At 40.3% G+C, this 27,896-nt stretch overlaps 2 protein-coding genes across 6 annotated transcripts in view; one reads left to right on the top strand and one right to left on the bottom strand.

Annotated features, from left to right (window-relative positions):
- The window catches only part of LOC109951014 (putative cuticle collagen 91), a 32,054-nt gene extending 5,340 nt beyond the window's left edge, over positions 1 to 26,714 (top strand). The window contains exons 2-5 of one of the 4 annotated variants that reach the window (XR_005602386.1): positions 18,038 to 18,244; positions 24,405 to 24,473; positions 24,807 to 24,924; positions 25,810 to 26,714. Coding sequence is in view for 1 of the 4 variants with exons in the window: in XM_039555421.1 (XP_039411355.1) it covers positions 18,038 to 18,049 (12 nt within the window). In the remaining 3 variants the exon portion in view is untranslated. Of the gene's footprint in view, positions 1 to 8,556; positions 8,607 to 18,037; positions 18,245 to 24,404; positions 24,474 to 24,806; positions 25,227 to 25,809 lie in introns of those variants that run through there. The other 3 variants (XR_005602385.1, XR_002273516.2, XM_039555421.1) reach the window with 3 other exon arrangements.
- Positions 247 to 27,896, bottom strand: CCDC14 (coiled-coil domain containing 14). 2 transcript variants are annotated; one of them, XM_039555420.1, is made up of 13 exons: positions 27,851 to 27,896; positions 26,754 to 26,809; positions 26,232 to 26,295; positions 25,459 to 25,531; positions 25,224 to 25,364; positions 23,940 to 24,179; positions 23,755 to 23,849; positions 22,244 to 22,808; positions 21,578 to 21,719; positions 20,903 to 20,982; positions 20,254 to 20,472; positions 20,037 to 20,169; positions 247 to 18,980 (listed from the first exon to the last, which is right to left on the bottom strand). In XM_039555420.1, the coding sequence occupies exons 1-13, from the start codon at positions 27,881 to 27,883 to the stop codon at positions 18,011 to 18,013; spliced, it is 2,811 nt and encodes a 936-aa protein (XP_039411354.1). In that variant the 5' UTR covers positions 27,884 to 27,896; the 3' UTR covers positions 247 to 18,010. The 2 variants fall into 2 exon arrangements, with proteins under 2 accessions (XP_039411354.1, XP_020440647.2); XM_020585058.2 differs by lacking the exons at positions 23,940 to 24,179; positions 27,851 to 27,896 and having other exon boundaries at positions 26,754 to 27,763.

Genomic DNA, 27,896 nt, shown 5'->3' with positions numbered 1-27,896 from the left:
CTACTAAAGCACAGTTATATTCTGCTCAATAATCTACAGCAGAGAGCTTCCATTACATCTGGAGTTAGTGCCCATTCCTATGCATACAGAGACCAGCCAAGCCAGCTAGAGTATAATTTACTTTTATTACAACCTTCAGTCTCTAATCTCAATTTCTAGCCTAAAGAAAGAAGCACTGGTCATGGCTACATGGCTACAGCATAATTACAGAGATGCACGGTATTCTTGTTTTATTGTTCTCTTTTCTTTTTTTTTTTTTTCTTTTTAATGCAAAGCTAAAGAATGCAAATACCCCAACCCTTGGGAATGAAAGTGAAGAACAGAGCAATAGAAACAATGTCTGGCGAGTGTTATATAACACAGATTTGTTACCCACAAGAAGTAAACATGATAAATTGAGAGATATATTTGAAGGTTACCTAACTCATGGCAATAAAATTGTTATTTGGCAAAGCTTAGATTAGGTAACTCCAACAGTTATGGGAGAGTAATGTAGCATTTGTAATTAAAAGCTTTTGCCAGGAAATTATGTTCAGTTATCAACCAATACACAAGCAGTAGAAATGCAAGAACATATTATAGTTACCTGTGAATGCAGCACATACCTGACCATGCTCCAGTGCACATTTGGGATTTCCAACCTCCCACAGCAGGAGTTTCACACAAGTAGTTCACTATCTAAATTTTGGAAGCCAATCTCAGTTACACTGTAGATATACTCAGGCTTCTGGATTTACAGCCAGATGTCTATTGCAGAGCAAGTGAAAATATGCAACTTATTCAGGAGAACGCTCCCCTCCAGGAGGGGAATGCAGGATTTCCCAGGCACTTCCAAAACAACTGTATTTGCACATCATTCAGCTACGGCACACATATCTGAAGATACCATACAGATGTAGCTAGTACCGTTTACAGATCTAGAGAGAGACAAAATGAATACTTATCCCCTTCCTTCTTTTTCCCTGAAAGAGGAAAACATTCTTTTTTACCAAACTTAATGAGAGAAACCAACCTGTCTTTATTGGTACCCTAGCTGAAAGTATTGTCAGCAAATTCCATCTAGACTAAAAGCTTTAAGTCCCTGTGGTGGTGTCAGATTTCTCAGACTTTAAGTTAAAAATGAGTTTGAGCAGATTAACTAGCTGGGACTTGAAGATAAAGCTGGCTTCTCTTAAAGAAATGTGTTTTACACACTGCTAAGTGTGCTTGGTTCCTCTTTTATTCAAAGGAAGCAAAGGAGTTTTGTGAAAAGAGCCTTCAATAGGGTCTTTTCCTTTTAAAACTGTGGAAGAGTTCCAGCCAGCCTGCAGCACTGGCTTGAACTTTGTTTTTCTCCAAAGCAAGAACCCTTTAGTTTTCAGTGGCTTCCACATTTTTTCCTCCTCCTTTTGTAAAATGTGCCAGTGAAGTCAAGTGGGTTGGATTAACAATTTTCCAAACATTCACACTAAGGACCAAAAAAGGAAATATTTAATAAATATAACCAGGAATACGTTGGAATGTTGATCTTCTGATGATCATAAGAATTTTCAGTCATAAGGTCTAATTAAATATACCAAGCTGGAAATGCTTCCAGTGACTGTTACGTCTCCTCGTTATCTGCTCAAATATTTTTAAGTCATCCCAAGTGGCTTCTCTGCCAAAATGATATTTTTAATGTGAGTGACACACATGCACAAGAGACTGCATTAAAATTCACCCAGGCTAGTGACATTTTGGCATCTCAAATCTTCTCTGAAAGCTTCAGTTTAACTTAATGCACAGGGGGATAACTGGCTATGAAGCAGTTCTGCAGTGGTAGTCGTATGTGTTTGTTTAGAACAAAATTTTTTGGTCTAAGAAAAATTTGTCTGCGTGGCTTAGTATGGCAATTGGGACTACCATTGCTGACATTCTTCAATTGTGGTGGAGCAGGATAAAAGGGAAATAAAGACATCACGTGAGACAGTTTTCCAAAAATACAATGTCACACTGTTATTCAAGAAAAAAAAACATTTCTTCCAAGATTAGATACAGAAAACAAAAATGAAACCCAGGGAATGACTAATTAACCACTTTTTCTGATTAGGAGCAGGAGAATTCCAGTAGCACTCAGATGCTCAGAGCTGCTTTATATTAACTAGTAAAACAAAAAACATTTTAAGAGACAATCAGTGCCCCAAGGAGCATCTCCTCTACGTAGACAAGTCAGACAAAGGAAGCTCATTGTTTTAGAATTAGGGAACTGAGGCACAGAATAATTGTCTTGTCTGCAGCCAGTCTGTGGTAGGAGGGTAATTGAATGCAGATCTCCTCACCACATGCACATTCTCTATCCATATTCCAACTGGTCAGCTGAAACAGCCTTTCATTAACTGCTCTGTCAACATACCAAGAATTACAGAAGACCAAGAAAATTTCATATGCTTCAAATCCACTTCTCCCACCATGGCATTTTAAAGTGTGTAGAGCAAATACTTACCATAGACACACTGAGTTCTCCAAGCCAGAGAGCAGGTTGGAAACTTACAGTTCATAGGAAGACTCCTCCTCCTGCGAAATTCCCACTGATACTCTAATTTGAACTCCAGCTTCCTGTTGCAGGATCAAGTTTTTATTTAAAAAATCTTTAAAATTTTCCAGTTTTCCTTTAGCTGGAAGGTGAAGCTTTATTTACTTTAAGCTAAGATCTGCCTTCTTACTGTACCTTTCCTCACACAGTGAGTGGCATTTACCTGTTCAAACACAGTAAACTGCATCATCCACACGAAGAGTGAGGCTGTCATAGCACTCCTAAAGGCAGTAAATGCAATTCCCCGCTCTACCAACAACCAGCAGAAGCCACGAATTAATCTTGTTTGTGTCAATGTAGCTTTTGGAGAAATCAATAAAGAAATAACTACAGGAAGGTTTGGGGACACCAAAGAAAGTTAGATCTGGCCACTTAGCTGAGCTAATTGACTCCACATAAAAGAGGCAATTCACAGTCCAACTCCACTTCTGGGCTGTGACACAAGGGGGGCAGAAGGTGTTCCCCAAAGCAAAGTATTTTCTTTTATAGACCTGTGAAAATACCTCGCCCAGTGGGGCTCCACAGGCCTCCTGCAGTACAAATAACCCACTGCCAAGTCAGGCCATTTGTTTTGCTAAACACAACCTTCTCCAAAGCATTTTTATGTTACACATTTGTGTATTTTATTCATACATATCTTAACCTACTGGGAACCAGGGAGGAGAAAGCACTTAGAGAACAAAGTGTGAAGGCCTCCATTTGCTCACAGGACAACTGAGCAACTATTTAAGAATTTTGGCACATGGGCCATGATATAAGCAGCATTTCAGGTGCTTAAAATGAGGATTAGTAATAATAAGATGTAAAAGCAATAGAGGACATTTTGGTCCTTCTCTTTGGTGGCTTCACTTCACTTGAAATACAGAACTCATTTGATCTTTGCATGACAAGGAGCTTCATCAGCACAAGGGAAATTTTACCAAGTAGGAAGCAAATCTGTGATTCCTTAGAAGCCTGGGAGTGCCAAATCAGTGTTTATTAGCCTCACAGCCATCACCTCACCCGTGCCAAGTTATTCTGTCAGTCTGGCTGCCCAGCTCTTTCTTCATAAGAAGCTGTGATGCAGCTGAACCCTATTTCCTAAATCATTCCCCTGTTAAAGCTTGTGTCTGGAGCACTACCCTAAAACCTGTTCCATTTGAAGACTTGGTGTTTTCTGGTGTACAGGAAAAGTTTCCGATTCTTTCAAGTCATGATAGTTCTCTGACTCCAAAGTGTCCTGTGGCAGGGAGTTAGTTCCATAATCTAGCCCTGTGCTGAGAAAATATATTTTAAATAAATATTGGCTACTGCCTGTCTGAGACCATTTATAAGAAGAAGAAATCAAACAGTGGAGTAATTTGTGCTGGGTTAAATTTTATTCCTTAGAAAAATCCCCTATGCCCTCCTTCATCTCCTCACCAAGGACGGTTAAGGGATGCCTAGAATGTGCATGTAGGGTAAGAACTAAATGAGACAAGTTCTTGTTCCTTTTTTGTGATTGCAAAGCAAAGAGTAAGTTACAGTGGTTATGTCCTTTATTAGTTTTACTAACACACTGAATACATCCTCCTGTTGTTGGCATCTCACAGCACCAGAGGAGACAGGTCTAAAGTATAACTTTAAAAAGTTTAATTGTTTGCCATAGCTCTCAGGCATGGAGATATGATAAACTCTCTCGTATTCCCTCAGGCAACCTCTCATGTAGAAGAGAGGAGACCACATTTAACAGTGCCCTCTCGTGCCTGATGGAATAAAGCACCTGGTTACAGACCAGGTGCTCAGCTCCATATGGAGTGTTACATCCACAGCGTGCTTTGGAGAAGAGGATGTAGGGCAGCATTCAAGTGAACAGTTTCCATTCTGGAGAGAAAATGAATTAACTATACTCTAAATAAAATCATTCCCTCTCTAGAGCACTTCCAAAGCAGCAACTACTACCAGCAAGGCTGGCACAACACCATCAGCATATAGACAGCCAAATTTTCATTCCTAGAGTTAGACCTTCTCCTCCATCTCCAAAGCAAGGGCTCCCTTCTCTGCTAGAGAGGAACAGGGCTCCCCAAGGAGAAGGAAAATAGATGGAAAGCAGCTGACTCTGTCTCATGTTCACCCTTGAGCTAAGCACAGAAAAACTTCAGTGTCCCTGAACTTTTGGGCTTAAAATGGCTGAGCACAAAAATGAGTACCAGCCCAGAGACACACATAGTACTGAAAAGAAATGCAACTAATTTTTCCTCTCTGATCTTCCTCTGTTCTTCTTCCTGGTGTTATCCCACATGCTCAGTGTAAAATACACTGTATCTGCTTGTATGCACTCACAACACATCTCTTCTAGCACAGTGTCACTACAAATTACAGTTCCAGGGGCAGTTTCTTAATACCAGTTACGCTCTTCCTTTCACCTGTGCTAGGAAAAGAGTAATTTAAAAATAGATTGTCTTCCTTGCAGCAGAGAATCTGCAGACATCAAAGCTGGCATCTCTTCTCTGCAGCCCTGCAGTGAAACATTGGGTATTCAAGTAATTTCTGATCAAAAGAGCTACTTCTGTCATGGGCTGCTTTATGCCCTTGTAGTTTCTAAATCTTTTGGCAGCCAAATCCAAATGACTACACTTACAGTAAACACTCTGTTTTCACCCAGCATGGATGCAGCTCACTGTCTGTTCCAAGCAGTGCCAGCTCCACAGGCTGCCAGCCCTGGTCCCCGTGGCTGATCCCCAGCCCAACACCAAGACAATCTGATCCCTGTCTCACTCTCGGGACAGTTCCTCCTGTGCATCACAAGATGTGGTGCTGCTTTTTGACAGATAAGCAGACTAATTCCCTGGGCACCAGGCTAACTCAGGCTTGGGTTGCTGTTTATTTGTATTTCTTGATCAATGACAATTTCATATTCTAGGTGTTTGGGTTTTGGTTTTTTTCCTGCAAAGGGGAAATTTGTAAGAGATCTTTACTGTATGAATAACCTCAGACTACATCAGCATCCTTGCAGCAGGCTTTCAGGGCGTTTACAGCTCACTCTCTTCTATACAACCCCTAATTTTCTTGAAACTTGTAGTAGGTCAATTATCTTCTTGTTCCCCCTCCTTCTGTCACATTAGCTCGAAATCAGGCAATGAGTTCAAAAGCTATTAAAGGGACACAGACAGATACCAGGATCATATAAGTCTCATTTCCTTAATAAAGTAAATTAACATTTCAGATGGTGTCTGGTTCTCATTGCTCACAGTCTAGACAAAACAGGCATACACAGGATAGACAGGGAATTAGAGCTGAAATTAATTTTTATCCTTATTACATTTTTACAGAAAAGAAATTGCAAGTTCGCAATAAGAATAATTTTACGTGGTTTTGGGGACAGCTCAAGAGAATGGCTACAGAAGTAGCAGCTGTTCATTTCTATGTTTCCAGATTTATTTCAGAAGAGGACAATGCTGATCAAAGTTCAGGAGTGTCTAAATGCACCTCTCATTAGATGGGTACCCACTGCAGACTGCACTGGTTGTCAAAGCCTTTATTTTTAGAAGTGACCTCTAAACTGTCTTGTGTGGATATCCAGTCTTCCCACTGGTTCCAGATGATGAGGAAGAAATTAGTGCAAAGACATTAAAATGTAAACTATGTATAAAAGTTGGAAATAGACATTAGGTGTACATGTGGTGGCAGGACATGAGCAGCAACCTACAAATTAATGTTGAGTTTGAAATGGAAAAAAAAAGGGAGAAAAGCAGACAAAGGGGTAGCTTTGAAGTACACTCCAATGTCACAGCTGAAGGACTCCATCATCAGAAATCAAAAGAGAACATAGATGGGTATTGCTTTATAAGTGCTCATAAAACTGGATGTGCAGTAAGACAGCTGTAATAAGCTGAATGCTGTGAGTTAATCCATACTTTTTTCACAAGAGCACTGAAGCTAATCCATACTGGCATTAGGCTCAGTAATTACCCAGTGCAGGTGCATACATTTGCTATGCCTGCAGCCAGCTTTGAAGCTGCTCCAGCACAAGCTGTTAGCTGGGGAAGGACGGCAGCTGTGGGTACGTATTTTGTACCTGGCATTCATTAAGACATCCAGTGTAGATCCCTGCCAGGACTTGACTCTGCTGAAAGTGTGCACTTTATGGATTTTGTTTCTGGAAGTGCTTTGGATACAGAAAACTCTGACTAATGCTCTGTTATTCCACCATAAGGATTAACAAAATATTAGAGTCTTTTAAAAATTATGTTGTGGCTGTAGGATTTTTTTGCCTCTATATGTGTACGTGTATAACTATATGTAGGTATATGTGTGCCACTGTATTTAGCATGAAGGCACTATTTAATCATTAAGCAGAGGACTAAGACCTTTCCAAGCCTTAATCTGGAAAAAGATGCCTAGTTTGCATCTCTGATTTCCAAAACAGACTAAGATGTCATTGCAATGCAGATTTCAACTCTTACTATTATTTTCAAAAACATTTCCTTTGAATGAGTTTGAAATATTTGAAGATTGATAGCTGTGACAGCTCAAAGGCTTAAATATGTTTTTGGTGAACTGCAGAATAAAGGAGTGGAGCAGAGCAGAACAGAAATATCATAACCAGCAGATTCTTCCAACGAACTTGTCAACTTTTCAAACGTGTACTAACCACAGCTTGCTTACATCCCTAGATCTTTGGTGTCTTTTCATCAGGATGGATGTTTCTATGGGACTATTGCAAAATGCCTACCTTAAAGATGTAGCAAATCAAGTCCTGAAAAAGATAATTGTAAAGTGTGAGATCCAGATGAATTATGGTAATATCTGGCTGTTTATCAGTATGCACGCTGCAAGAGATGAGAGTCAGTGTTCCTCCCACACTCATTAACCTACTTCTACACAGAAAGTGTCTCTCAAAAGATACCTTGATAACTTTATGAGTGGGGTGTAGGTTTTTTAAGGTCTAGAAGTATTTCTGGTACATCTTGGTTATTCTTAAATCAGATTATTGCTCAGATTTTTCCCCCTAGCAGTGCTGATTAAGCACCTTCATGGGCCACCTCAGAAGTGATGAGTGTTTCAGTAGAAAGAACAACCTTGCTGACCAGCTACACTTTCCAGATAGGGGTGAGAAGCATAGAAGAAGAACAGATGTTTCCACATGTGACTAGAAAGTGTTGGTCTCCAGACATTCCAATTCCCAATGCTTTCATATACATTAAAAAAAATCAGTTGCAATTTTACCCCTTAAAGGAGAGGCTTCCTACCAGCTGTCTTTCTCTGAATACATGTAAGTAGGAAACTATGCTCGCTTCAGTTGAAACACTGCATTCATTACTTCCTAAACATCCAAAAGGCTGGGGTTACAAACAACCAAAAAAGGACTCCAAAATCCACCCCCAAAATAAACTGCAGAAAACCCCCCCAGCCTGTATGTTTTCCTGCCAGAGTTTAATTTTCGACTGGAACTGTTTGACGTGTTTGTATGCTGCACATATTGCTTTTATACTGGAGTGCGGGTTCATTAGGAACAGAAACGTGTCTCTCATGTGAGCTGGAGGTGGGAAATTAGAGGCAGCCTAGTCAGATCAAAGGGAAATGTTTTCACCACAGCTATGGAGCTCAAGAAACATTTTAATTTCTTTACCACAGTCTTACAATGTAATCTGATTTGGGCAGCTTTCTGTATCTCAACCTCCCTGCTTTTAAATAGAGGTTCTAATAATAATTAATTACACATATTCTTTGCCTATTTGTACTAGACTTTCAGGATTCTTTCTCTATACATATCCCTCATCTTCTAAAACAGAATCTAGTTTGCAGTCTTTTAGCCTCATAACAATAGAAATAATTATGTTGTCTGCACAGAAAAATGGCCATAATTAATTAAGAGAATGAGCTGGAGTCTGAGACTCAGATCAGACTCCTATTCATCAGTACAGGCATTCAAGTGCTAAATGATTTGCAATAAAACTTGTAATTAAAGCTCTAACAGTTTTTCTAGTGTGAAAGACTTTTTTTCTCTGAGAACATTTGAAATAATTTTCTTTATTTCTACAGAACTGAGCACACGAATGAGCTAGTTATTCATGGAACTATGGCTTTTAATAAGGTAATCTCATTAAGGAAAATGTAATGATAGGTTGAAAACAATTAATCAAAGAGATCTAAAAACAAATGCTTAGCAAAAAAAATTATATGCTTTCATTATAGTTTGAAAACAGCCTAAGCACTAACAGATTGGCTGTTGTTAACACACCTCTACCTGAGGCCTTTAGCTGGACAAATGGTTGTTGGAAAGCCCTTTTCCTCTGAACACATAATCTTTGTCTGAGGTATCAGCTTTGTCCAGAACTCATTTGGCTTCAATAAAGCTGAATAACAAATGTTAGCATTTTAATGCATGTAACATCATCTGCTTTTAACGTGGCTATGCATGTGTGCAGTCTAGAGAGAAGGGACAGTAGGACTGTGAAATTATATATTGTATCAAAGGATGTCCAGTGCTCCATTGCCAGTACTGAACTATGGAATATCAGTACTGATAAAAACTGAAACTTTGAGGAAATTTATTTACAACTGAGCAAACTTGAAGTGATGCCACTAGCCCCCAAAATGACCTTTACACTTTGATGAGAAATTATGCCATATCCCAAATATGCCTTGGATTGGAAACACCCAAGGGCATTACATCTGCACTACTGTTTTAATTAGAGTTGATGTTTCCAAAGAAACAACATACCTTGTGCCTGCTAGAGCTAACTGGAATCCTTTGTCAGTCCAGGCATGCTTAAACTGAAAACAAAGGCATTCTAGCAACTGACTTTTGGAAATAAAAGTGGAGAGGAGAAGCCCAAAAGCGATAGAATGTAAATTGTGAGGACACCTAACTGTAAAGGTGGCCTTCAGGTGTTCCAGTGACTCAGCCATCCTGGAAGTGGAAAGACGGACCATGTCACCAGTCCTGGTGTCCGCTGCTGTCAGTTGTGCAGAAGGTTTTTTCCTCCTTTATCTGCAAAAGGGATTTTCTTCCTATTTCATCTGATTCTCTCCCTCTCTCTCCCTCACTTTCTCTCTTCCTCTCTCTCTCACGTCTGTTTTAGTCCCAGTCCGACTTTCACTGCCACTCACTGTCACTGTAATAAGTTGGGCCCAAGCCCTTTCCTTGAGAAATGAGGGAAGCAATGCTATTCCTATCTAATGAGATAGGCAGCACTATTTTCCCTTGCACCTTTAGAGCATTCATTCATGCTTAAATGATTCCAGATGATCAGAATTAACCAGGAGAGCTAAAAAGCTCCAAAAGTCATATAACAAAGCAAGTTTTTGTTGTATGTATGTCTCACAAAACTTACAGACTTCACTGCGCTCTGAGCTCTTCAGGAGAATTGCACATCCAATGTAATGATGCCAGCAGCATGTTCAGCATTAGAGCTCAGGGGTGCAGGAGAAAGGCTTTTCCCAGGATAGCTCCAGCTGAATTTCATGGAAATTTTTCCTGAGATCAGGACTATCACAGTCACCACTTCCACCTTCTACAGATACCTAGGGTATCTTTTAAGCTTTCACCAAAACATAGAAATTAGTTGAAAGGAAAATAAATAGGACAAGAGCATGATTTCCTCCAATGTGTTTGGTACATCCAAGGGTAGGCAATCACTGACAGAATCCTGCTGCCATACAAACAATACAATCACATATGGGAAAAGTGCTTATGAAAAATCCTGCTGAAAACTGCTGTGTAGCAAGAAGTTCAACAGCAATTCCTTGCTCAGCCTAATTAGAAAATGGGAAAATGGGAACCCATTGGGACCAAAGAATATTGCAGTTTATAAGAGAATATTGCAATTTATTATCAATTATGGATGGAGTAGGAAGACCAGAATGATTGCAAGCTTAGCTAACACATCCTGGCAGCTATTAGTTTCTCTGTTAAATAGTGATAAGACTGAATAATCTAACAAATACAGGTTCTGATCCTAAAACTGAGATGCAGAGTTCCTTCACAGTCTCAGAGCCGAGACACTTACACTGACTACAAGTACCAGATTTTACAAGCATTCTTTGGGGAACTTGGCTTGGACTGTCCCTGGAAGTTAGAGCTATGATTTATATTGAACTACCAGAGACATTCCATTATGGTAAGAGTTTGTTTTCTCCAGTGGATAACCGAGGAAGAGTCTTATCCTGGTAAGGGTTGCATTGGAATGAAGATGGGGGCAGACCCATATACAACATGGTATTTGTAAGGGGAGAAGTATGGCAGGAAGGAAAGGGAGAGGCTTCAATATATAAGCATAAAGCCACAAAGATTAGACCAAGAAATGCAAAACTGCTCCAGAGGAAAAAAGCACAGTCTGTCAATGTTATTGAGTGTAATAATGCACAGAAGGAACACATTAATTGTAACCTTGATTCAATTGTCAATCCTCACAAGAGGTGGATGGGAACAAGACTAGTTAATGTCCCCTTAAACTGCCAGAATAACTTCTTTAAAATCCTGCAAACCCACAAACCCACCCTGGTGACTTGGCATACTACACCACCAGGCTGTCTGAGCACAGGCTGAGAATGATCAATTAGAAGCCTTGTGACTCAAGTAATGAATCTTGTCGCAAGCCTGTAAAGTAAACTTCAAAAGGAGAAGGGTTCTTTTGCTGATTTTTGGAGCCCTAAACAATTTTTCAACAAAACCCAGGCACTCTAAAATTACTTTAATTTGCAGTCATCCATGTCTCGGCAAAAGGCAATCCAGACCAGACTTTGAGTGCTTTTTGTGTGTTCCTGCTTAAAAGGTGAAGAAGCTGCTGTTCAGTTACTTCAGCAGAGGGGATCCAGCTGAAGGAGCCAACTGGGGGGAAATTTCTAGACTTTTAGAAGTTGTTTCTGGAATTTAGGAGCAAAAATGTTTCTAATTGTGGCTTCTGTGGGATGAAATGACTGATGAAACAGTGTATTTGGAAGATGTGGCCAAATCCAATGCAACCACTTTCTGTAGCATGGCTGGATGACAACAGCTTTTGTTGTAGCCGAGTAAAACAGTGGTTTAGAAATGCCCAGAGCTGTTTACAAAGGAAGAAAATCAGCTTCAGATACCTTTCAGAAATGGCCCCTTCTGTACTGTCATGGGCATGAAATGTACATGTCACCCAAGATCATGCCTGAAGACCCTTAAGCAAGAAGGGGCCAAGTACCGCAGGCACAGGACTACGTCCTGTCACTTCTGGAACCTTTGGTGGAAGTTTCCAAGAAGGCCATCAAAATAGACTTAGCAAACATCTCAGTAATTTAAAATATTAATGGTGAACATGTGTTGTAACTGCAGTTAATTAAGCGCTGATAAAAGAATCTGAGCACAACCCATTACACACTCCCTAGAATATTTCCCAAACTGCACCAACAATAGGGGCTCTGCCGTACACAGACTGAGCCGGCCTGCAGGAATGAGCGGTGTCTGACTTCTCAGTGGGTTTGTGGGGATGATTCCTGCTCTTGTTTCCAGAGCCAGCTGCTGGGAGAGAGCTCTGCTGCAGTGACTGTGCTCTGAGCCTGGCTTTCAGAGCAGAGATTTCCCACGGGAGGTCCTTAACCCTTTTGTGAGGATTAGGGCTGGATTATGATGGCAAAAGTGGAGTAAAGACAGTCATGGCATATGAGGGAGTCTCTGATGTGTGTTCACCCAACAAAGGGTATGAATGGGCAGGGTTGTGACTCCTCAGTCTGTATACACACTGCTCACTGTTATCTCAGATGACATTGTGATTGCAGGTGTGATTACCTCTTGCAGAGGGAAGGCTGTTAGTGACTCTCAGAGGCTTCCTAAAAGCACAGCAGTGATTGCAGGACCCTGTTCAGGAGTGCTCCTGGGAAGAACCAGGAACCTTGAACAGGCAGATGCCTATATTTGCTCAGTATATGTTGCCCTGAACAAATTGGATTGGTGACGGATAGTATTTTTAAAATAAAAACAGTGAGTGCTTTTGAAAAAACTCACTTCAAAGTCTGATCTGAGCCTGTTGTTCCTCAGTAAATGGCTGCTATGAAAGCAGCCACTTAAACTCTTGCTTCACTGCTTACAGGGTGGCTTCACTGTTCTCTCACAAAGAGGGTCATGGTTTAAAAGATGGACAAGGTGAGAACATTCCCATGTGTTTGGTGTTACAGAAGGCAGGTAAAAATCAGTAGTCCTTGAACATCGTGTTCTTGCCCAGGGGCCTGTGTGAGACATAAAAATGCCACACTGAAAATTCTTTGAATGGAAAGGAAACTTTGGTTGGAGACGACACTTGAGCTGGAGAGAGCTCAGTGTCATGGTAAACTGCTGCATCTCTGCAGACTGGGAGGGAAGGGGGACGAAGGTTCAGGGAGTATATGGGAACATCCTCCCAGTGCTGTCTGTCTGAAGTCTTGGGGAGTACAGCAGGGTACTTGGCCCTGGTTTGCTTGTGTTTCTTGGAAAGAGGGTGCTGGGGCAAGGGTGATGTTGGGATGATCTTAGTACTGAGACTAACTATGGAATAGAACTGGCATTCCCCGGGGAATAAAGGGAACCAGAAACTGATGTTAAAGCTATTTATATTCTAGATTAGGCCAAGAAAAATAGTTTACACTTAGCTTAATATCATAATTGCAAGTCCAAAACCATCACTGCTAGCTTCTAAATACAGAATAGAATCTGGGAGGAGGCAGTAAGAAAATATATGTTTTGGCTTTATGATTGCAGCAGAGAAATAGCCAGAATTCATCATGGACTTGGACAAAACCAGGAGTCTTAAAAGAAATAATACTTCTAAGTGGTCTTTAGACATTCAAATGTCTAAAGAGCCTACAAACCACATAATGTTAAGTGTAGCACAGAAGGCCACTACACTTTGAGCAGTTCAAGCTGCTCTTTTTAAAGGCACTCAGTGAAGCACCAATTTTACACTGTCTTTGGAACACAGTGTAAAAACTTCAGTAATGGATATTCCCATGCATGCAAAAAGGAGATTTTCACCATGTGCCCCTGCCTCTGAACTTGCAATACTACTGGTGTCACTTCATGACTGGGGATTGTTGCATGACAGTGCACTGTGACTCCAGTCTTGTTGGGCCAGAAGTACAACTGGAGAACCTTTGGACAATATTCTCTCCATTCTGTGCCCTGATAAACAGAAGATGTCTGTGAAAGCATTGGTCTTTCAGTTCAGCTTGCTGTTGGGTCTTCAAATAGTGAAATTGTTCACTGATGGTGCATTTAGGTATGACCACAGGATCTGTGTAAATCTGAATTTCATGGTTGACACATCTTGCTCACATACGATTTTATCCCTGAAAAAGATCCCCATGTAACTGTGGCATTTTCACCAAGCCTTGGGATGGAAAGCAGTGTGGACTGCTTACAGAGAGGCACCTTTCCCTTCCTCACTGCAGTAAAAGGCAAAAAGCTAGAGTGGATACACTTCCCAAGACTGTTATAGAACACACAAACAATCCATTTTCACAGATTAAGAGAAATCTGGAGACTAAAGAAACCATCTTCTTCTCTACCAAAAAGATTTCTCAGCTTATATACTGTGTATGTAAATACCATATGTGTACAAGTGTACAACCTTAAAGAGAAAACAACAAACTCACCCTATGCTTATGCTGAAGAGAGACCTGATCACCTGCAATACGAATCAAAGGCTGGGGAAAAGCTGTTCTCTTCTGTAGTGGTTTGGTCCAAAATATTTATACTATTTACCTTCTGTGAGGTAAGAATTAGGAGAAAAGCGAAGCAGGCACATCACTTCCGGGATGATGCTTTGCTTACCCATGACATCTTCAGGCTCCTGTCTGGTTACAGCTCAAACTGCAAGAACAGTCATGAAAGTGACAGTGACTCTTCATTTCACTTTAAAGCAGAGGTTAAAGTAAGCTCAGCAGTAAGACTTCATCTCCTACTTGTTTGACTCCTCTGTACCTAAGGCTCTGCAGGCAAAATCCCTGACTCATGTAAGTGAAGACTCCTGAATATCCCTGCAGCTGGCTGAAGGAGAAGAGACTCTAGGACTTTGTTGTGCAAGGAAATTATGGAAGCAATTCCCTGAATTTTGGGGAAGACAGATGCTATCTCTAACACTATTTGCCTTAATCTTGAAGAACCACTTGAGATGGGCTGCCTGAGCTTAAACAGAAACACATCATTAATGTGGGTAGTCTCATCTACCTAGGATGGTTTAGTTAAATCTGTGTTTGGACTGAATTGTCTGTCATACCCACTTTAATACCTCAAATCTGACTTGACATTTTCATCTCTAAGTTCTAGTGCTGTGGCAGGTGTGCAGCCCTGTTCTGGCTGATCAAACTTGAATATTCATCTACAATATTTGGGGACCACTGTGAAGTGACTAAACCTATTACTTTTTTTTTTTTTTTATTTTTGCCTTAGTTTCTCTGATCTAACAAAGAAAATGTTTCTTTCCCTCCTAAGAAAAAAACCCACCCTCGTTAAGAATGCCTGCATTAAGTCAGAGACTCAAGAAAGGTACTTGAGGTAACAGCAGCAATCCCTGGGTTGTTTGGAGCTTTTTTTGTTAAATATTTTGTGAAATATTGAGGTCTAAAACCTCCCTTCCATGGGCAAGTGAATGATGTTGCCACTTGACCTCAACTGGTGTCCCAGGTAACTTTAACACACACAGATGCAATACTGGCTTCACTTTGGCAAATAAGGCAGCTTTTGTTCCTTACGAAGTTTTTGATGGAATTGGACACAGTAGTAAGGCAGCAATCCTTTGTGCTTGCAGGGAGCCATTACCATTCCCCAGTTCTTGGAATGGAACACTGGATTATAGGCACTTATTGCTCAAGAAACCAGAGCAGGGAATTATACGTGGGTTAAACTCGAGTATTCTGGAGTATTGCCCAGTCTTTTCCATGTACCACAAGGGAAAGGGTTCATAAAGGGAAAAGAGCTTGATGGCATGTTTTAAAGAGTTCCTTTTCTTCCCCTATCACTGGAAGGTGCAGATGACAACTTCACAGAATATTATTTGTAAAAATGAAACTCTTGTAACTTCTGTGTTTATACGAAAAACCTACATGAGGCTACATAAAATCATAGAATGGTTTGGGTCGGAAGGGATGTTAAAGACCCTCTAGTTCCAAACCCCTGCCCTAGGCAGAGACACCTTTCCCTACAGCAGGTTGTTCAAAGCCTAGCACAGCCTGTTGTCCAACCTGGTCTCAAACACTTACAGGGTTGGGGCATACACAAGTTTTGGGGGAAACCTCCTCCCATGCCTCACCAGTCTCATAATGAAAACTTTTTTCATAATATCTAATCATGAGTACTGGTGTTGCAGTTTGAGCTGTCCAAGTGAATCCATACAACAGAAGAGATGTTTCATAGCAGCTGTTACTGAACATGTAACAGTGCTCATTCATAATGCCCATATATGGGGAATTTTACATTTCATTAAGTTGCTATAGCTCTGACTGACATTTTGGAGAACAAAACAAAGGACCATTTAAAAAAAAGTCTCCTCCTTCCTGTCTCTTCTAAGTTTCTCCTCCTTGGAAGTGGACACACATTTCAAACCTGCTCCTATGCCATTATGCCCAAGAGTATGTTCCCAGTCATCTCCTGCTTTCATAGAACTGACTTTGTGAAGGCAAACAGGAAACAAGTAAGATGATGAAACATCTTCCCCCATTGAGGTAAAAGTGAGTGTAAATGCTCTCAACACCAGAACAATGTGCTTGGGCATCCTGACACCACAGCTGCCTTAACATACACTGCCATTAGCTTTGGCCAGGAGGAATACCCTCCTTCAAATGGAGAAAGTCCTGGCTGCAAGGAGAAAACTGAATGAGTTGTCTACTAGTGAACATTCTTCCCATCTTTTTTCAGCTATCTTGTGAGTTCTAAAGACTAGATTTTATTGTCTTTAACCGACACCATAACAGTAGTTTAAACTTTCCTTAGTTTCTACACTGAAACTACTCGTAAATACTTAATTAAAACCTGTTCACTTTCATACCATCAACCTTATTTTGAATCTGAGCACAATGAGTGTGGAGAATACTCAGAAATCCAGGCCAAGCCTTAAAAGCATTCTACATGACTGAAGTCACTATTTAGTCTAACTTTCCTTTTTCAAAGCAGGAGTGCCAGTTGGCATCTTCTGTAGTGTGTGTTCTCTTCATACCTTTGTATGACTCAGTTACCAGTAACTAAAATAATCACAGACCTGCTCCCCAGCACAATGCATGGACAGCATCCTAACTTTAGGATGTGTCCACTCAAAGAGATAACCATGACGGACTCTTCTCCTACATGGAAACATACAAGAAAAGAGTGCCAGGAAGGACAACAATGTTTTCTAGGAAAAAAAAAATCAGCAATTCTGCAGAAAAAGCAGTCTTAAATAGAGGTCTTTATACTGCTGTTCCTTTTCCAAAGATATTTTGCCTGAAAAACAGCTCTGAAGCACTGCTGAGGGTGTAAGATGCACAGAATGGTAGCAATACCAGCTTCCCATACCTGTAACTTAAACACTTACATTATGCATACTCTTGAGACTGAGATTTGGAAAAGCCTGTCTGGGAGAACAACAGACTGGAATCATTCCCTGCTCCACTCCCATTCCTGTGAGAGCCAATTCGGGTGATTCAGTCCAGACTCTCTGTATTTATGTCCAAGAGATGTTTGACACCTCAACAATTGTAGAATTTCCATGCCTTCCTCATGCTGTGTATTCTGGTGCTTTCCTAACTGTACTGGTTTGCCAGCTTTCAGCTAAAGCCTCGTTTGCCTCCTTTGTGTCAGCTCTGCTGCTTCTGTTCCTCAGCATCTTTCTGTTCTGTGTTTATCCACGGGTTCTACATTCCCTTTTACTTTAGATAAAAGGCAAACATTTGTAAAAAGCATGCCCTATAACAGAATTGTAGAAAACAACAGAACTTCGATGATTCTTTTCTTGCCCTTGTCTGGACTCTCCACTTCATTTTTCCTTCAAGTACAATGCTCCAAAAAGAATATAAAGTTTTATCAGTGGTGAATGAAAAAGGATTGTTCCGTATATTTCCTACAATATATATTATACACTAAAAATCAAATATTGATGGCTGCCTTTATTTTTGGAATAGCCTGATTCTGACTTAGCAACTGTAACTGTCAGCATTCCTGCAGAGCTACTCTGTAACTAGCTCTGCCCTGGCCTCTACCTGTGCAACCTCTTGCTCATGTACAGCACCTTACAATAGTTCTCTGGGGAAGGAAAAAACCCACAAGTGAACAAGTACATTTAATTTTGCAAGTAAAGAGTATAAAACTAAGTCATAATTCGAAAAGCCATTTCTATTTTATATAAAAAGACAGTTATTTCAAGTTGTACACTTCAAGGGGAACAGCACCACAGCCTAAAAAGGGACAAATTCTATCCATAATTGAGACAGCTAGGAAATATATATGTATCAGTACCATACTTAATGCACTTCAGAAAAACTTAATTTATCCTAATAGCTGCAGCACATTTTGCTTTCTCACACTCATTGTTTCCTAATGTTACTTTGCAGAGTCCTTTGTAACCTGGCTATGTTGGCATCCAAGGCTGCTAAGCTATTTTTAAAGTCCTCTTCATCTCGAGACGTAAATGTTGAGAAAGAAGATGCACTCCAGTCAGACCTCCCTGATAAATCATCAAATGAAATGCAACTAAAATCAGCTACTTTACTGCCTGTTCTCTGAGAAATCCCTGCTGGAAATGGCATCGATGCACGAGGGTATGTACGAGGCTGAGGCTGGTCTGGTTTATCCATGAAATCTTTTGCAGCCCCACTTGGAATGCCTCTTGGACTCACTTTGTCTCCTTCTGGCTTCGCTTTATCCCCTGTAACTTCAAGAGTGTTTTCCACAGTCCTTTTCACACTGTACCCAGCACTTAATTTATCCAGTACAGTTGGATCCTCACATCCATACTGCTCCATGGAGCTTGGAAGATCACAGTAATAATCCAACCTCTGGCAAGCCCCTCTGCTCTGGGGTAGCACACCACTTCTTCCAGAGAGTGGCTGCTGTTTTTTAGAGGCGCTGCTAGTCAGTGGAATATAAATTGTCTCATCCAACTTGGTTTGGTCATCTAGTAAAGTCCCAGAATCACTCCCTGTTTCTGCATCTTGCTTCAATGGAGCTGGTAGTACTCTGGGAGCAGATGTTCCTTCTTCTGTGAATGTACTGTTAATTTTACTTCCTTCAGCAGCAAATTTTTCATAGGACAGATTTTGCATTTCTGCTTCTCCAATTTTATTTGGGATTTGAAGATCTGTATCTATCAAAATATGATCCATTTCTAATTTTTTAAGGTAAGTCATTACTGAAGTACTCCCAGGAAATGGCTCAGGTTGCATCTGCTTTTCATGGTCTTCCAAAAGAGATTTCGAGAGAGTTTTTTCAGGTTTGGGTCTAACATTGTCCCCTGTGAGGTCAGACAGAAGCTTGGCCATACTGCCTTGCAAGGTTCTGTTAAGGTAAGATCAACCAGACAGATTCAAAATCAGTCACTATAAAAAAATAGTTTAAAAATTTTCTGTAGAAAAAAAACATTAGCTGTATCAGACTGTGGCAAAGTTGCAATGCACTTGCTACATATTGTCATAAAATGCAGTACAAATGTGAACCAATTCCAAGTTTTTTTAATTCTTCTTCAGCTCGCTGTGGCTAAAAAGTAACTAAAATATCACAGCCCAGTGAAGTTCTCCAGATTATTCCTGGTGTACCTGCTTTGAGCAGCACAAGATGAAATAAACTGATGCCAAGAAACTGTTACAAAGAAGATTGAAGCAGTTATCAAAATCACTAAGAAAGGTTTTCTGAATTATTCTTCCCATTGCATCTAAATTTAAAAAAACATAATAAGAGAAATAATTCTTCTAACTTACTGCTTTCTATGTCAAAAAAGAGGAACATTTAAATGTTTATGTCTCTAGCATATACACAAATACATGTAATGTGACATCATTCTACCACCACCTGGTGGTCAGCTAGCAGTCATAGAAGCATCTAAACTGCTGAAGAATTTGACATGTCTATTAAAAATACTCTGTTGTTCCCATCAGTCCCAACTATAAACACAACAGACAACAGTTTTGTTTCCTGTGCACAACATGTCCAAAGCAATTGTATATACACACCTTTATGCATCTGCAAAAAGCTATTTATGTCTCCCAGCTTGCCACTACTTTCAGCATAAAAGAGCGAGATAAAATAAATTCACAGCAATAGTTCTTACTGGCAGATCTGCTATTAAAAGTTAAGACTTCACATAAGTTATGGCAGATAGTATTTTACTTTACCAAGTCATGGAATATGATAACTCTGTTTTAAAACAAAAGTTATAGCAGCATTATAACAAAACGAACTGCAAAGAGAAGTTTTAGCCTATGACCTCTCACCACCAAGATACTAAGGTAAAATCCACAGTATGAAAAAAAACCCCCAAGGAATAAGAAAGAATAAATACTTTTTTAGAAGAAAAATAATGTCAGGAGACCAAAAAAAAAGCTTAGCCAATAATACCTGGTGAGTTCCCTCAGTCTCTTAACTTCTGCATCACGCTGACGTAACGTTATGCCCAAAATCTTATTTTCTTTCTCTGAAGCTTCCAGCTTAAACTGAAGGCTCTTCACAGTTCCTAATGCCTCTTCCATTTCTGAAATGCCAAGAAGAACTTTGTAATTATTTCTTCTCACTTTTAAAATGCTGAACAAAGAATAGCCAAATTGAAAACACACACCAATCTTGAGCTTGGTAGAATGAATGTCATAATGCTGTTTGTTTTCAAGCAATTCTTCTTCTTTATCATGAAAACCTTTTGCGAGATGTTTATTTTCTTCTTTCTGACTTTCTATTATTTTCAGTAGTTCTTCATTTTTAGCCTGCAGTGAATCAAGGCCTTTTTGCGATTCTTTCAATTGACTCTGGAGCATCATATTCAAGGACTGCAAAGAAACCACTACCAGAAGCAAAACATAAAATGTTTAAGTGTTTTGTGTGGTAGCTTGAATTTCTAAACCAAACTAAGTTTTAAAATAGACTTTGTAATATTAATTTTGGTTACAGATAGAAGGGGTTTTTTTTGCAGCGAGATAAAGTTCAAGCTTCCTTCTTAATTATTTAATCAGTCATGTTCATTTTAAGAGGCACATAATGAAAAATAATCTGCTTGGCAGCTGTAGAGCCAAATCCCACTACGTTGAGTCTAAAAAGGCCCAACAGTCCATGCAAATACAGTTGCAGCATTACACTCACTTAACTCAGCTATTACTAGAGGCCACAACGCATACAGACATATGAAACTACAGATATATAAATAAATAATAATATCTATTGAAAAAAAGCTTTAACAAATATGCTCCTATCAAGCAACATTATTGGTACTTTACATTCATAGTTGCAGCTCTGTCCAGATGTCTTCTCACTGCCTTCTTGTTCCCTAAGCTGCTGGTTTAATATTCTTAGTCTCCTAAACATGAATTGTGAAAAAGCACAAATTCAGAAATATTAGAATATGCTCAAAAGGACTGCACTCTAAATTACTTTGGTGAGAAGTTGCTTTTGAGAATTAAATGTCAGGTAATACTTCAGGAATATAAACAAGTCTTAATAACAAATTTTTCTTACATTCTGGTACTTCTTCAACACAAAAGACCCTTTCCAAGTATCTGGTAAATATCTACTAAATAACTCTGTTCTGAATTGAAGTGCTACCCAGTTTGAGAACTCCCCTGAAATGAGAGACACTTTTGCACTTGAGAGCAAACTACAAAAAGAATATGAGCAGGCTAACTATCTTGATACTGCAGTTTTCAGAATGATGCATTGACCTCACTCAGTCAAAGGCCCAATCATGAGGTAACTGATGCTACTAAAATACCAAAGTCATGCTATGTATTAATAATTGCTTTTTTAAATTGCTTTTTTTGCCTTACCAGAAAAGTTTCTAATCCATAAATACTACACAGACAAGGGAAGAGCCTTAACAAAGGCAATGTAAACCACACCAGTTAAAGATGCTTTAGGGGCACCTGCAGTAACCACAGGCTCACTGAGTTCCCTACCTGCGCAGCCGGGCATTCTCACTCCGCAGAGGCTGCAAAGCCAGAGCTATTTCAGCTTGGACAGTCATACTTCCCACTACAGCTGGGAGCAATGATATAGAGTCTTCTATTTCACTCATCAACCTTAACATTTCTGAGTCACCTGCAAGAAGTGAGGGAAAAAAGAGACTCCATAAACCTATAAATCTGTAATGCAACTAACATTTTACATGTGATTAAGCAATCTGCAAAGTGATTTAATAGTATCTAGGGTTTTTCCCCCCAAGAAAACTTCACCTTTAACTGTATTTATTTTAAATTTTTAAGCTTAACTATGAAAACTATACTTTACATCCTCAGTAAAACACAACCCACCCTCTTTCCAACCAGCTTTGGTGGGACTGTTACTGCAATCTGTCCACACCAGGACCCTTCTTAGGAGAAAGCTCTTTATATGAAATAGCAACAACCTTTATCTTGCTGTCATGATAATATTAAAACATTACAAAAATAAATTAATACTTATCCAGAGTGAATCCTGAAGGTTTTACAGTTGTGGAAACCACAGTAACATGGCACATACCATCTGACACATACAACTTCCAGAAACGGAAATGCTCACTCTTTAATAGAGCACTTGTGTTATTTGCACGCAATAAATCTGCTACACAATGAAAATGTTCTCACCTTGATCTGCTACCAGTGCTCTGAGCTCACCCATAAGATACTTTACAGTCCTAACTTTATGGGCTGTTTCTTCTGGACTTTCTTTTCTAGATTTTAGAACTTTCTTCACATAACTTGTCTTACAGCTTGTATCTCTCACTGGAGATACATCAAGTACATTCAATTCATCTTCTTCACTGACCATGTCCTCACTGTGCTCTTCAGGAGTATCCTCCTCCGTGTCACAGGAGCCATTATGTTTTGCTGGACAGTGATGATGGCCCCTCTGTTCAGTCCTGCCATTCAGCATTTCATGGGATTGTAACAGGGCTTGTATGCACCGCATCAAGTCTGCTTCTTTTATCTGCTGCCCTTGGCTTGGGGCCATCTCTGTGCCAGAAGATGTTGGGATCAATGCAGGCACTGAAGGGGTTGATGCTCCTGGTGCTGTGCAAGGGATCACACCAAGAAGAGCAGTGCCAGACTGCATTTGTGCAGCAGCAGCAGGAGCAGCAGAAACCACTGGGCAAACCACAGGTCCTCCCATCTCTGCCACACATTGACTGGCACTGTCAACAGGAATGCCCTGCATAAAGAATATTCTAATTAAACAAAAAATTAATGCGATTTTTGTATCTTTAGGAAAAAAACCCTAACAGCACCACACTTGTCTGACTCAATGTAGACTTGTTAATTCTTTGCTAATTATAAGAATAACTACAAATTAGTAACTGAATAATTTTCATGTACAATAAGGAGCAATTAAAATGTAAATCTGATTTAGATTACCTCTATCTTAAATGTTATGGGCAACATTAAAGCACAGTTCTTTTACAACTGTTCTGTAATGAAAAAACCTCAGCAGTTTCTTGAATCCAACCAGAACAGGGAAGAAAAAAAAATGAAGGACAACACTGTTACCTTTCAGTATTTTAAGTAGATGAATTTCTTAAAAATCAAGGTCATCACTAGCAATACATGGACTACCTGCAGATGGAACATAAGTCTACAGCTTTACAGATTCAAGGTGGAAGCCCTTTGCCACATTTCCCAAGGTGGCAGCTGGTATTCTCCATCACCTCTATTCTATTCCCCGAAATACACAGGCATTTGAACATGTGGCTCCAAGATAATGCAGCGTGTCTGAAGAAATAATTGCCTTGATCATTGGCAGGGAAAGCTCCATATGATATATGATTTTTTCTATCAGGAGCTGGTTAATGATCCTAGTGTGGATTCCTGAGAATGCAATTAATAGTAATCAATAATTTCCTGCACTTTCCATGTTTGCTGTCCATTACAGAATTCCCCAGGCAGAAACAAGCAGCCAGTTGAAATGCCTCTAATTTCATTTTTTGGTGTCTACATAAAATGTGTTTTGAATAGCAGCATTTTCTCTGTGCATTACTACAGTTTGAAATACACAATTTTTTGAAAGGAAAATTATTAGGAAAACCGACAAGTAAATGCATAAATACATAGGCAGTGCTAATTCAATGTTTATTGATAGTGAGAATCAGACTTTTACTTACTGACTGAGTGGATAAGGGATTAGCTGAATGCTGCAGGGACAGTGCTGATGTGGAAGCAGGTAACTGATAATTCAAAGCTGTAACGTTCTGACATCCTAAAAGAAAACAACGTTCATAGATCAGGGCAATGTGGGACAAAACTCATGCACTTAAATAGTCAGCTCTACATGAATAGTTCCACTAACCCTGATTTGAGGTAGGAGGAGGAGTTACAGTAGGAATTTCATTACTCTTCTGAGGGGGTTGGCCAGTTATCAGAGACATCTGAGTTTGCACATGCTCGTACAGTTTCTGATACACCCCAGGAGAGTGTTCATTGCAAGGCACATGCGTTGATTGAACCATCTGATTCTGTGCTGCACTGGAAAGTTCCTTCTCAGTAGAAGGTGTGGTAGATGAGGCAACTTTTCTATTTGATATTGGCACTGTAGCGAAAGAACAAAAAACTCAGTCTGAAGGTGCCTGTCTTCTTGATCTACACAAACCCATTGTATTGTCTAGCAGATTCTGGCAGGTTCCCTTGAAAATGGAAAGAAAGATCTTATGATCCAGTATTCCAGTCAGATTTTGATTCACCAGCAAATTATGATCCAGTATTCCAGTCAGATTTTGATTCACCAGCAAATTAATCCATCAATTTTTTCTTCCAGATAGAGCGACCTAAACCAGTTGGACAGGCAGCTGTCCTTGAAGGAAGCACAGAAGGTATCCTACAGAAGGTGTGTTCTAAAATGCAATTCTTAAAATCTCTGCTTAGGTACAATTAAAACTCAGTAATTTTACAGCACTGGGAAGATATCAGCTACATGCTCACTTCCTGCAATTCCCAATGGGCATTCTGCTACACACCTGTCTACAGGCCCCACCCACCTACTGGATTAGAAATTGCACAGAAGAAACAGGGCGCAGAGAGGCAGAAATGATAATAAGTGAAGTATTTCCCCTGGGAGCAACTCAGCCAACAGCACTTCATCTACCTTTTTATTCAGTGCTTTGGCCACTAAGTCATTTGAGCTCTTGTCATTTCTAGCCACACTTCCCTGTTTCCACAGGTCCTTCTTTGAGAAAAGCCTGGCTTGGACACTGAACTCCAGACCAGTTTCTAGCTGTGGATCCTAAACTGAGGCCAAGGACTGCAATGCTTCCCTGTCCAAGAGCTATAAGGAAAGGGTATTGTCATTCTCCTCCACACTTCCTACTAGATAAACCTGATGATGCTGATATTTGTAAACACACTCAACTTTCTTCCTTATACGTGAAGTTCAAACATCTCTGAATTTCAGGAATTATTTAGTAAACATTTAAGATTTCTAAAAGACAATACATCCTTTTGTGGATTCAACCCAGGATCAACCTATGAACAAACAGCAACAATTATTTGAAGCCTTGTTGTATCTCAAGAGGTTGAGGAGTCACTCAGTGTTGTTTGAATAAAAAAAAAAAAATCAAGCCTAAGAAAGCCCACTTACCAATTTCTTTTTGGACAGGGGCAGGAGTAACGATTCTTTTTAACCCCCTCTTCTTGGAAATATTTCCTTTGGTTAGCAAAGGCTTGGAAGTAATTTTAAAAGTAGTTGTTTTCCCAGGTTGTTTATGGACAGTCTCCCTTCCTAGTATTAGTTGAAAGAAAAAGTGGTCAACAAAACAAATAAAGAGAGTATTACAAAACCTAAAAATGTAACCTGTGTTTTCAATAGGTACAACCTGTAGCTTCCTTGTGTAAGACATTCTTCAGTAAAGCTGCACAATGGCCAAGTCCATTATGAATAGCATCAACCTGCACAAAGAACACTGCAGTCAGCAAACGAGTACCAGCGTTTTGTTTCAGTAAACCAAGATGCTGTTTTAGATGTGAGTGTACCCCACTCTGCCACCTGGCAAAGAACTCATAACCAAAAAAATGTATCATTTCCAATGTACAACTTTGCAATTCCATGGAAGTTTGCAAACATGCAGATTCTGCAAAATAACTAAATTGTGTTGTTGCACTCATGTCCCTTTGCTGGATTTTATGTTAATTACGTGTATGTGTTTTATTCTTATTTCCATGTACAGTTAAGCAATTATCTACAGCCTACTTGTATTTCGAAGACAACTGGCTCAGCACTACAGAAAAACCAGTCCTGCAGCCCTGACTCCGTGCTACTCTTTCTTTCCTGCACAAAAACCAAACAAGGGTGACTGCTCTTCTGTGAGGGCCAGCCCTTGTCCATCAGCAGCTTACTTGTGTTTGCAAAATGTATCCTGTGCCTTAAGGACGTTTGTCACAGCCAAACTCACTGCACACAAAGCCCATCTGCTCCTATCTGCAAGATGCAGCACAGACACTCTTGCTTGCCTTGCAGAAGCAATTTCAGGTTCAGATGCAAATTAATTAAGATCTAAATTAATCTGGCTTTCCTCTGTTACTCAAGGTATTCCAATTTCCCTTCTCTTTAGATAAGGGGGATGACTGTGTTAAAGAGTCATTTAATTACCTGATTGTCAGATTCAGTGGAATAGAATTCGACATCAGAATGACATCCTTTCCTTAAGACAAACCTGAAAAAGTGAAATTCATTGTTTATACAACCTCCTTAATATGAAACAAAGTAAAAAAAAAACCAACTTACTTTCCTTCAATAATAGCAAGCAAAAGAAAATTAATTTTATCATGAAACAAAATAACTTTCTGAAAACTTTGCATGGTTGCAACAAACACGTTAAGCAGATAATAACACTTTACATCAAAGAAGAATTCAGTCTCCATTCAACAGTCTTACAGCTAGTAACTATATAAATTCAATCTTTTATAAATAAAAGATGAAGACTGAAATCTGTACTTTTTTATGCAAAATTTCTATTCAGTCTGTGCCTGTCTGTCCATGGGCTGCTTAGAACCTTTAAGCTCAAAATGTTTGATATATACACACAAGGATTTTTTGTCAATTGTGAGGTATGACATGTATAAGGCTCCAAAATACACCAATTTTAAACAGTATTTGTGAATAAGGCCTTACTGTTTTCTTCCATTTGTTAGTTTAGCTGCTCCTGACAGCCTTCCAGAAGACAGAGCCTGTTGATTACAGAAATACACTTTGATTTTCATGAAGTATTTTCACAACACACTTGAAGACTACTATTGCCCACCAATTCCAAGAACTTTTGCCGAGGTGAATCAGTTCAAGAGAAGTTTCAAGCTCTCAGGCCAAGGAGGGGGCCAGTAAGGCCTGAGACTTGTGGGTTTCATTTCACAAAGCACACCTTGACAGCAGGATGCTTTGTTAATTGCCACAGCGTTCTACAGACACAGTCACTCACTTAAGGACACTCCAAGGGCTGATGTACAAACATGTTTCAAATGGAAACCAGGCTTGATAAATACAGACCTGAACCGTGGGGACTTTAAGAATCAACTATGGTCAGAGCACACAGCACAAATACATAATCACAGTCACACAATCACACAGCCAGAATCACAGCATGGGTGAGGCTGGAAGGGACCACAGTGGCTCAAGCAGGGCCATCCCAGAACACACGGCACAGGTCTGCATCACGACCTGTTCCTGAATATCTCCCAACCCGGGACTCCACACCCTCTCTGGACAACCTGTTCCTCCTCATGTTCAGATGGGAGCTCCCTGTGCATCGGTTTCTGCCCATTGCCTCGTGTCCTACTGCGCGGCCCCAGCGAGCAGAGCCTGGATCCATCCTCTGACACCCACCTTTAGCAATTTACACACATTGCTAAGGTCCGCTCTCAGTCATCTCCTCTCGAGGCTGAACATCCACATCCCCTTCAGCCTTTTCTCATAAGAGAGATGCTCCAGTCCCCAGTCATCCTCGTTGCCCTCCGCTGGAACCGCTCTGGGAGCTTCACGTCTCTCGGGCAGAGAGACAAGCCCAGAACCGCACACAGCGCCTCAGGACCGCCGTCAGGTGGCTGCGGTGCAAGCCGGGCTCGGCCTCGGAAGGCCCGACCTCGCGCAGGAGTCGCTACGCGGACGGCGGGAGGGATCCCCCCACGGCCCCTCACCCCTCCGAGCACACCCGGGCTCTGGCGAGAAGACCCAGAACGAGAGCCGAGCCCCGCCTGCTCCCCCCGGCCCTCACGCACCTTGCGGGACCGCGCAGCCCCCGGCGCGGCCATGGCCCCGGCCCGG

This window comes from Corvus cornix, chromosome 7, assembly GCF_000738735.6.
Source record: "Corvus cornix cornix isolate S_Up_H32 chromosome 7, ASM73873v5, whole genome shotgun sequence".
NCBI lineage: Eukaryota > Metazoa > Chordata > Aves > Passeriformes > Corvidae > Corvus > Corvus cornix.
The sequence above is the reverse complement of the archived record's forward strand: the minus strand, read 5'-3'. Positions and strand labels throughout refer to the sequence as shown.

What these genes read in the sequence shown, in the direction of transcription:
- CCDC14 (XM_039555420.1), bottom strand. Translation starts at nt 27,883, where the DNA reads ATGGCCGCGCCGGGGGCTGCGCGGTCCCGCAAG. An exon ending in ATCCCTTATCCACTCAGTCA is followed by an intron (nt 22,809 to 23,754) that starts GTAAGTAAAAGT and finishes TTCTTTATGCAG; the next exon opens with GGCATTCCTGTTGACAGTGC. An exon ending in AGACTGAGGGAACTCACCAG is followed by an intron (nt 18,981 to 20,036) that starts GTATTATTGGCT and finishes TTACCTTAACAG; the next exon opens with AACCTTGCAAGGCAGTATGG.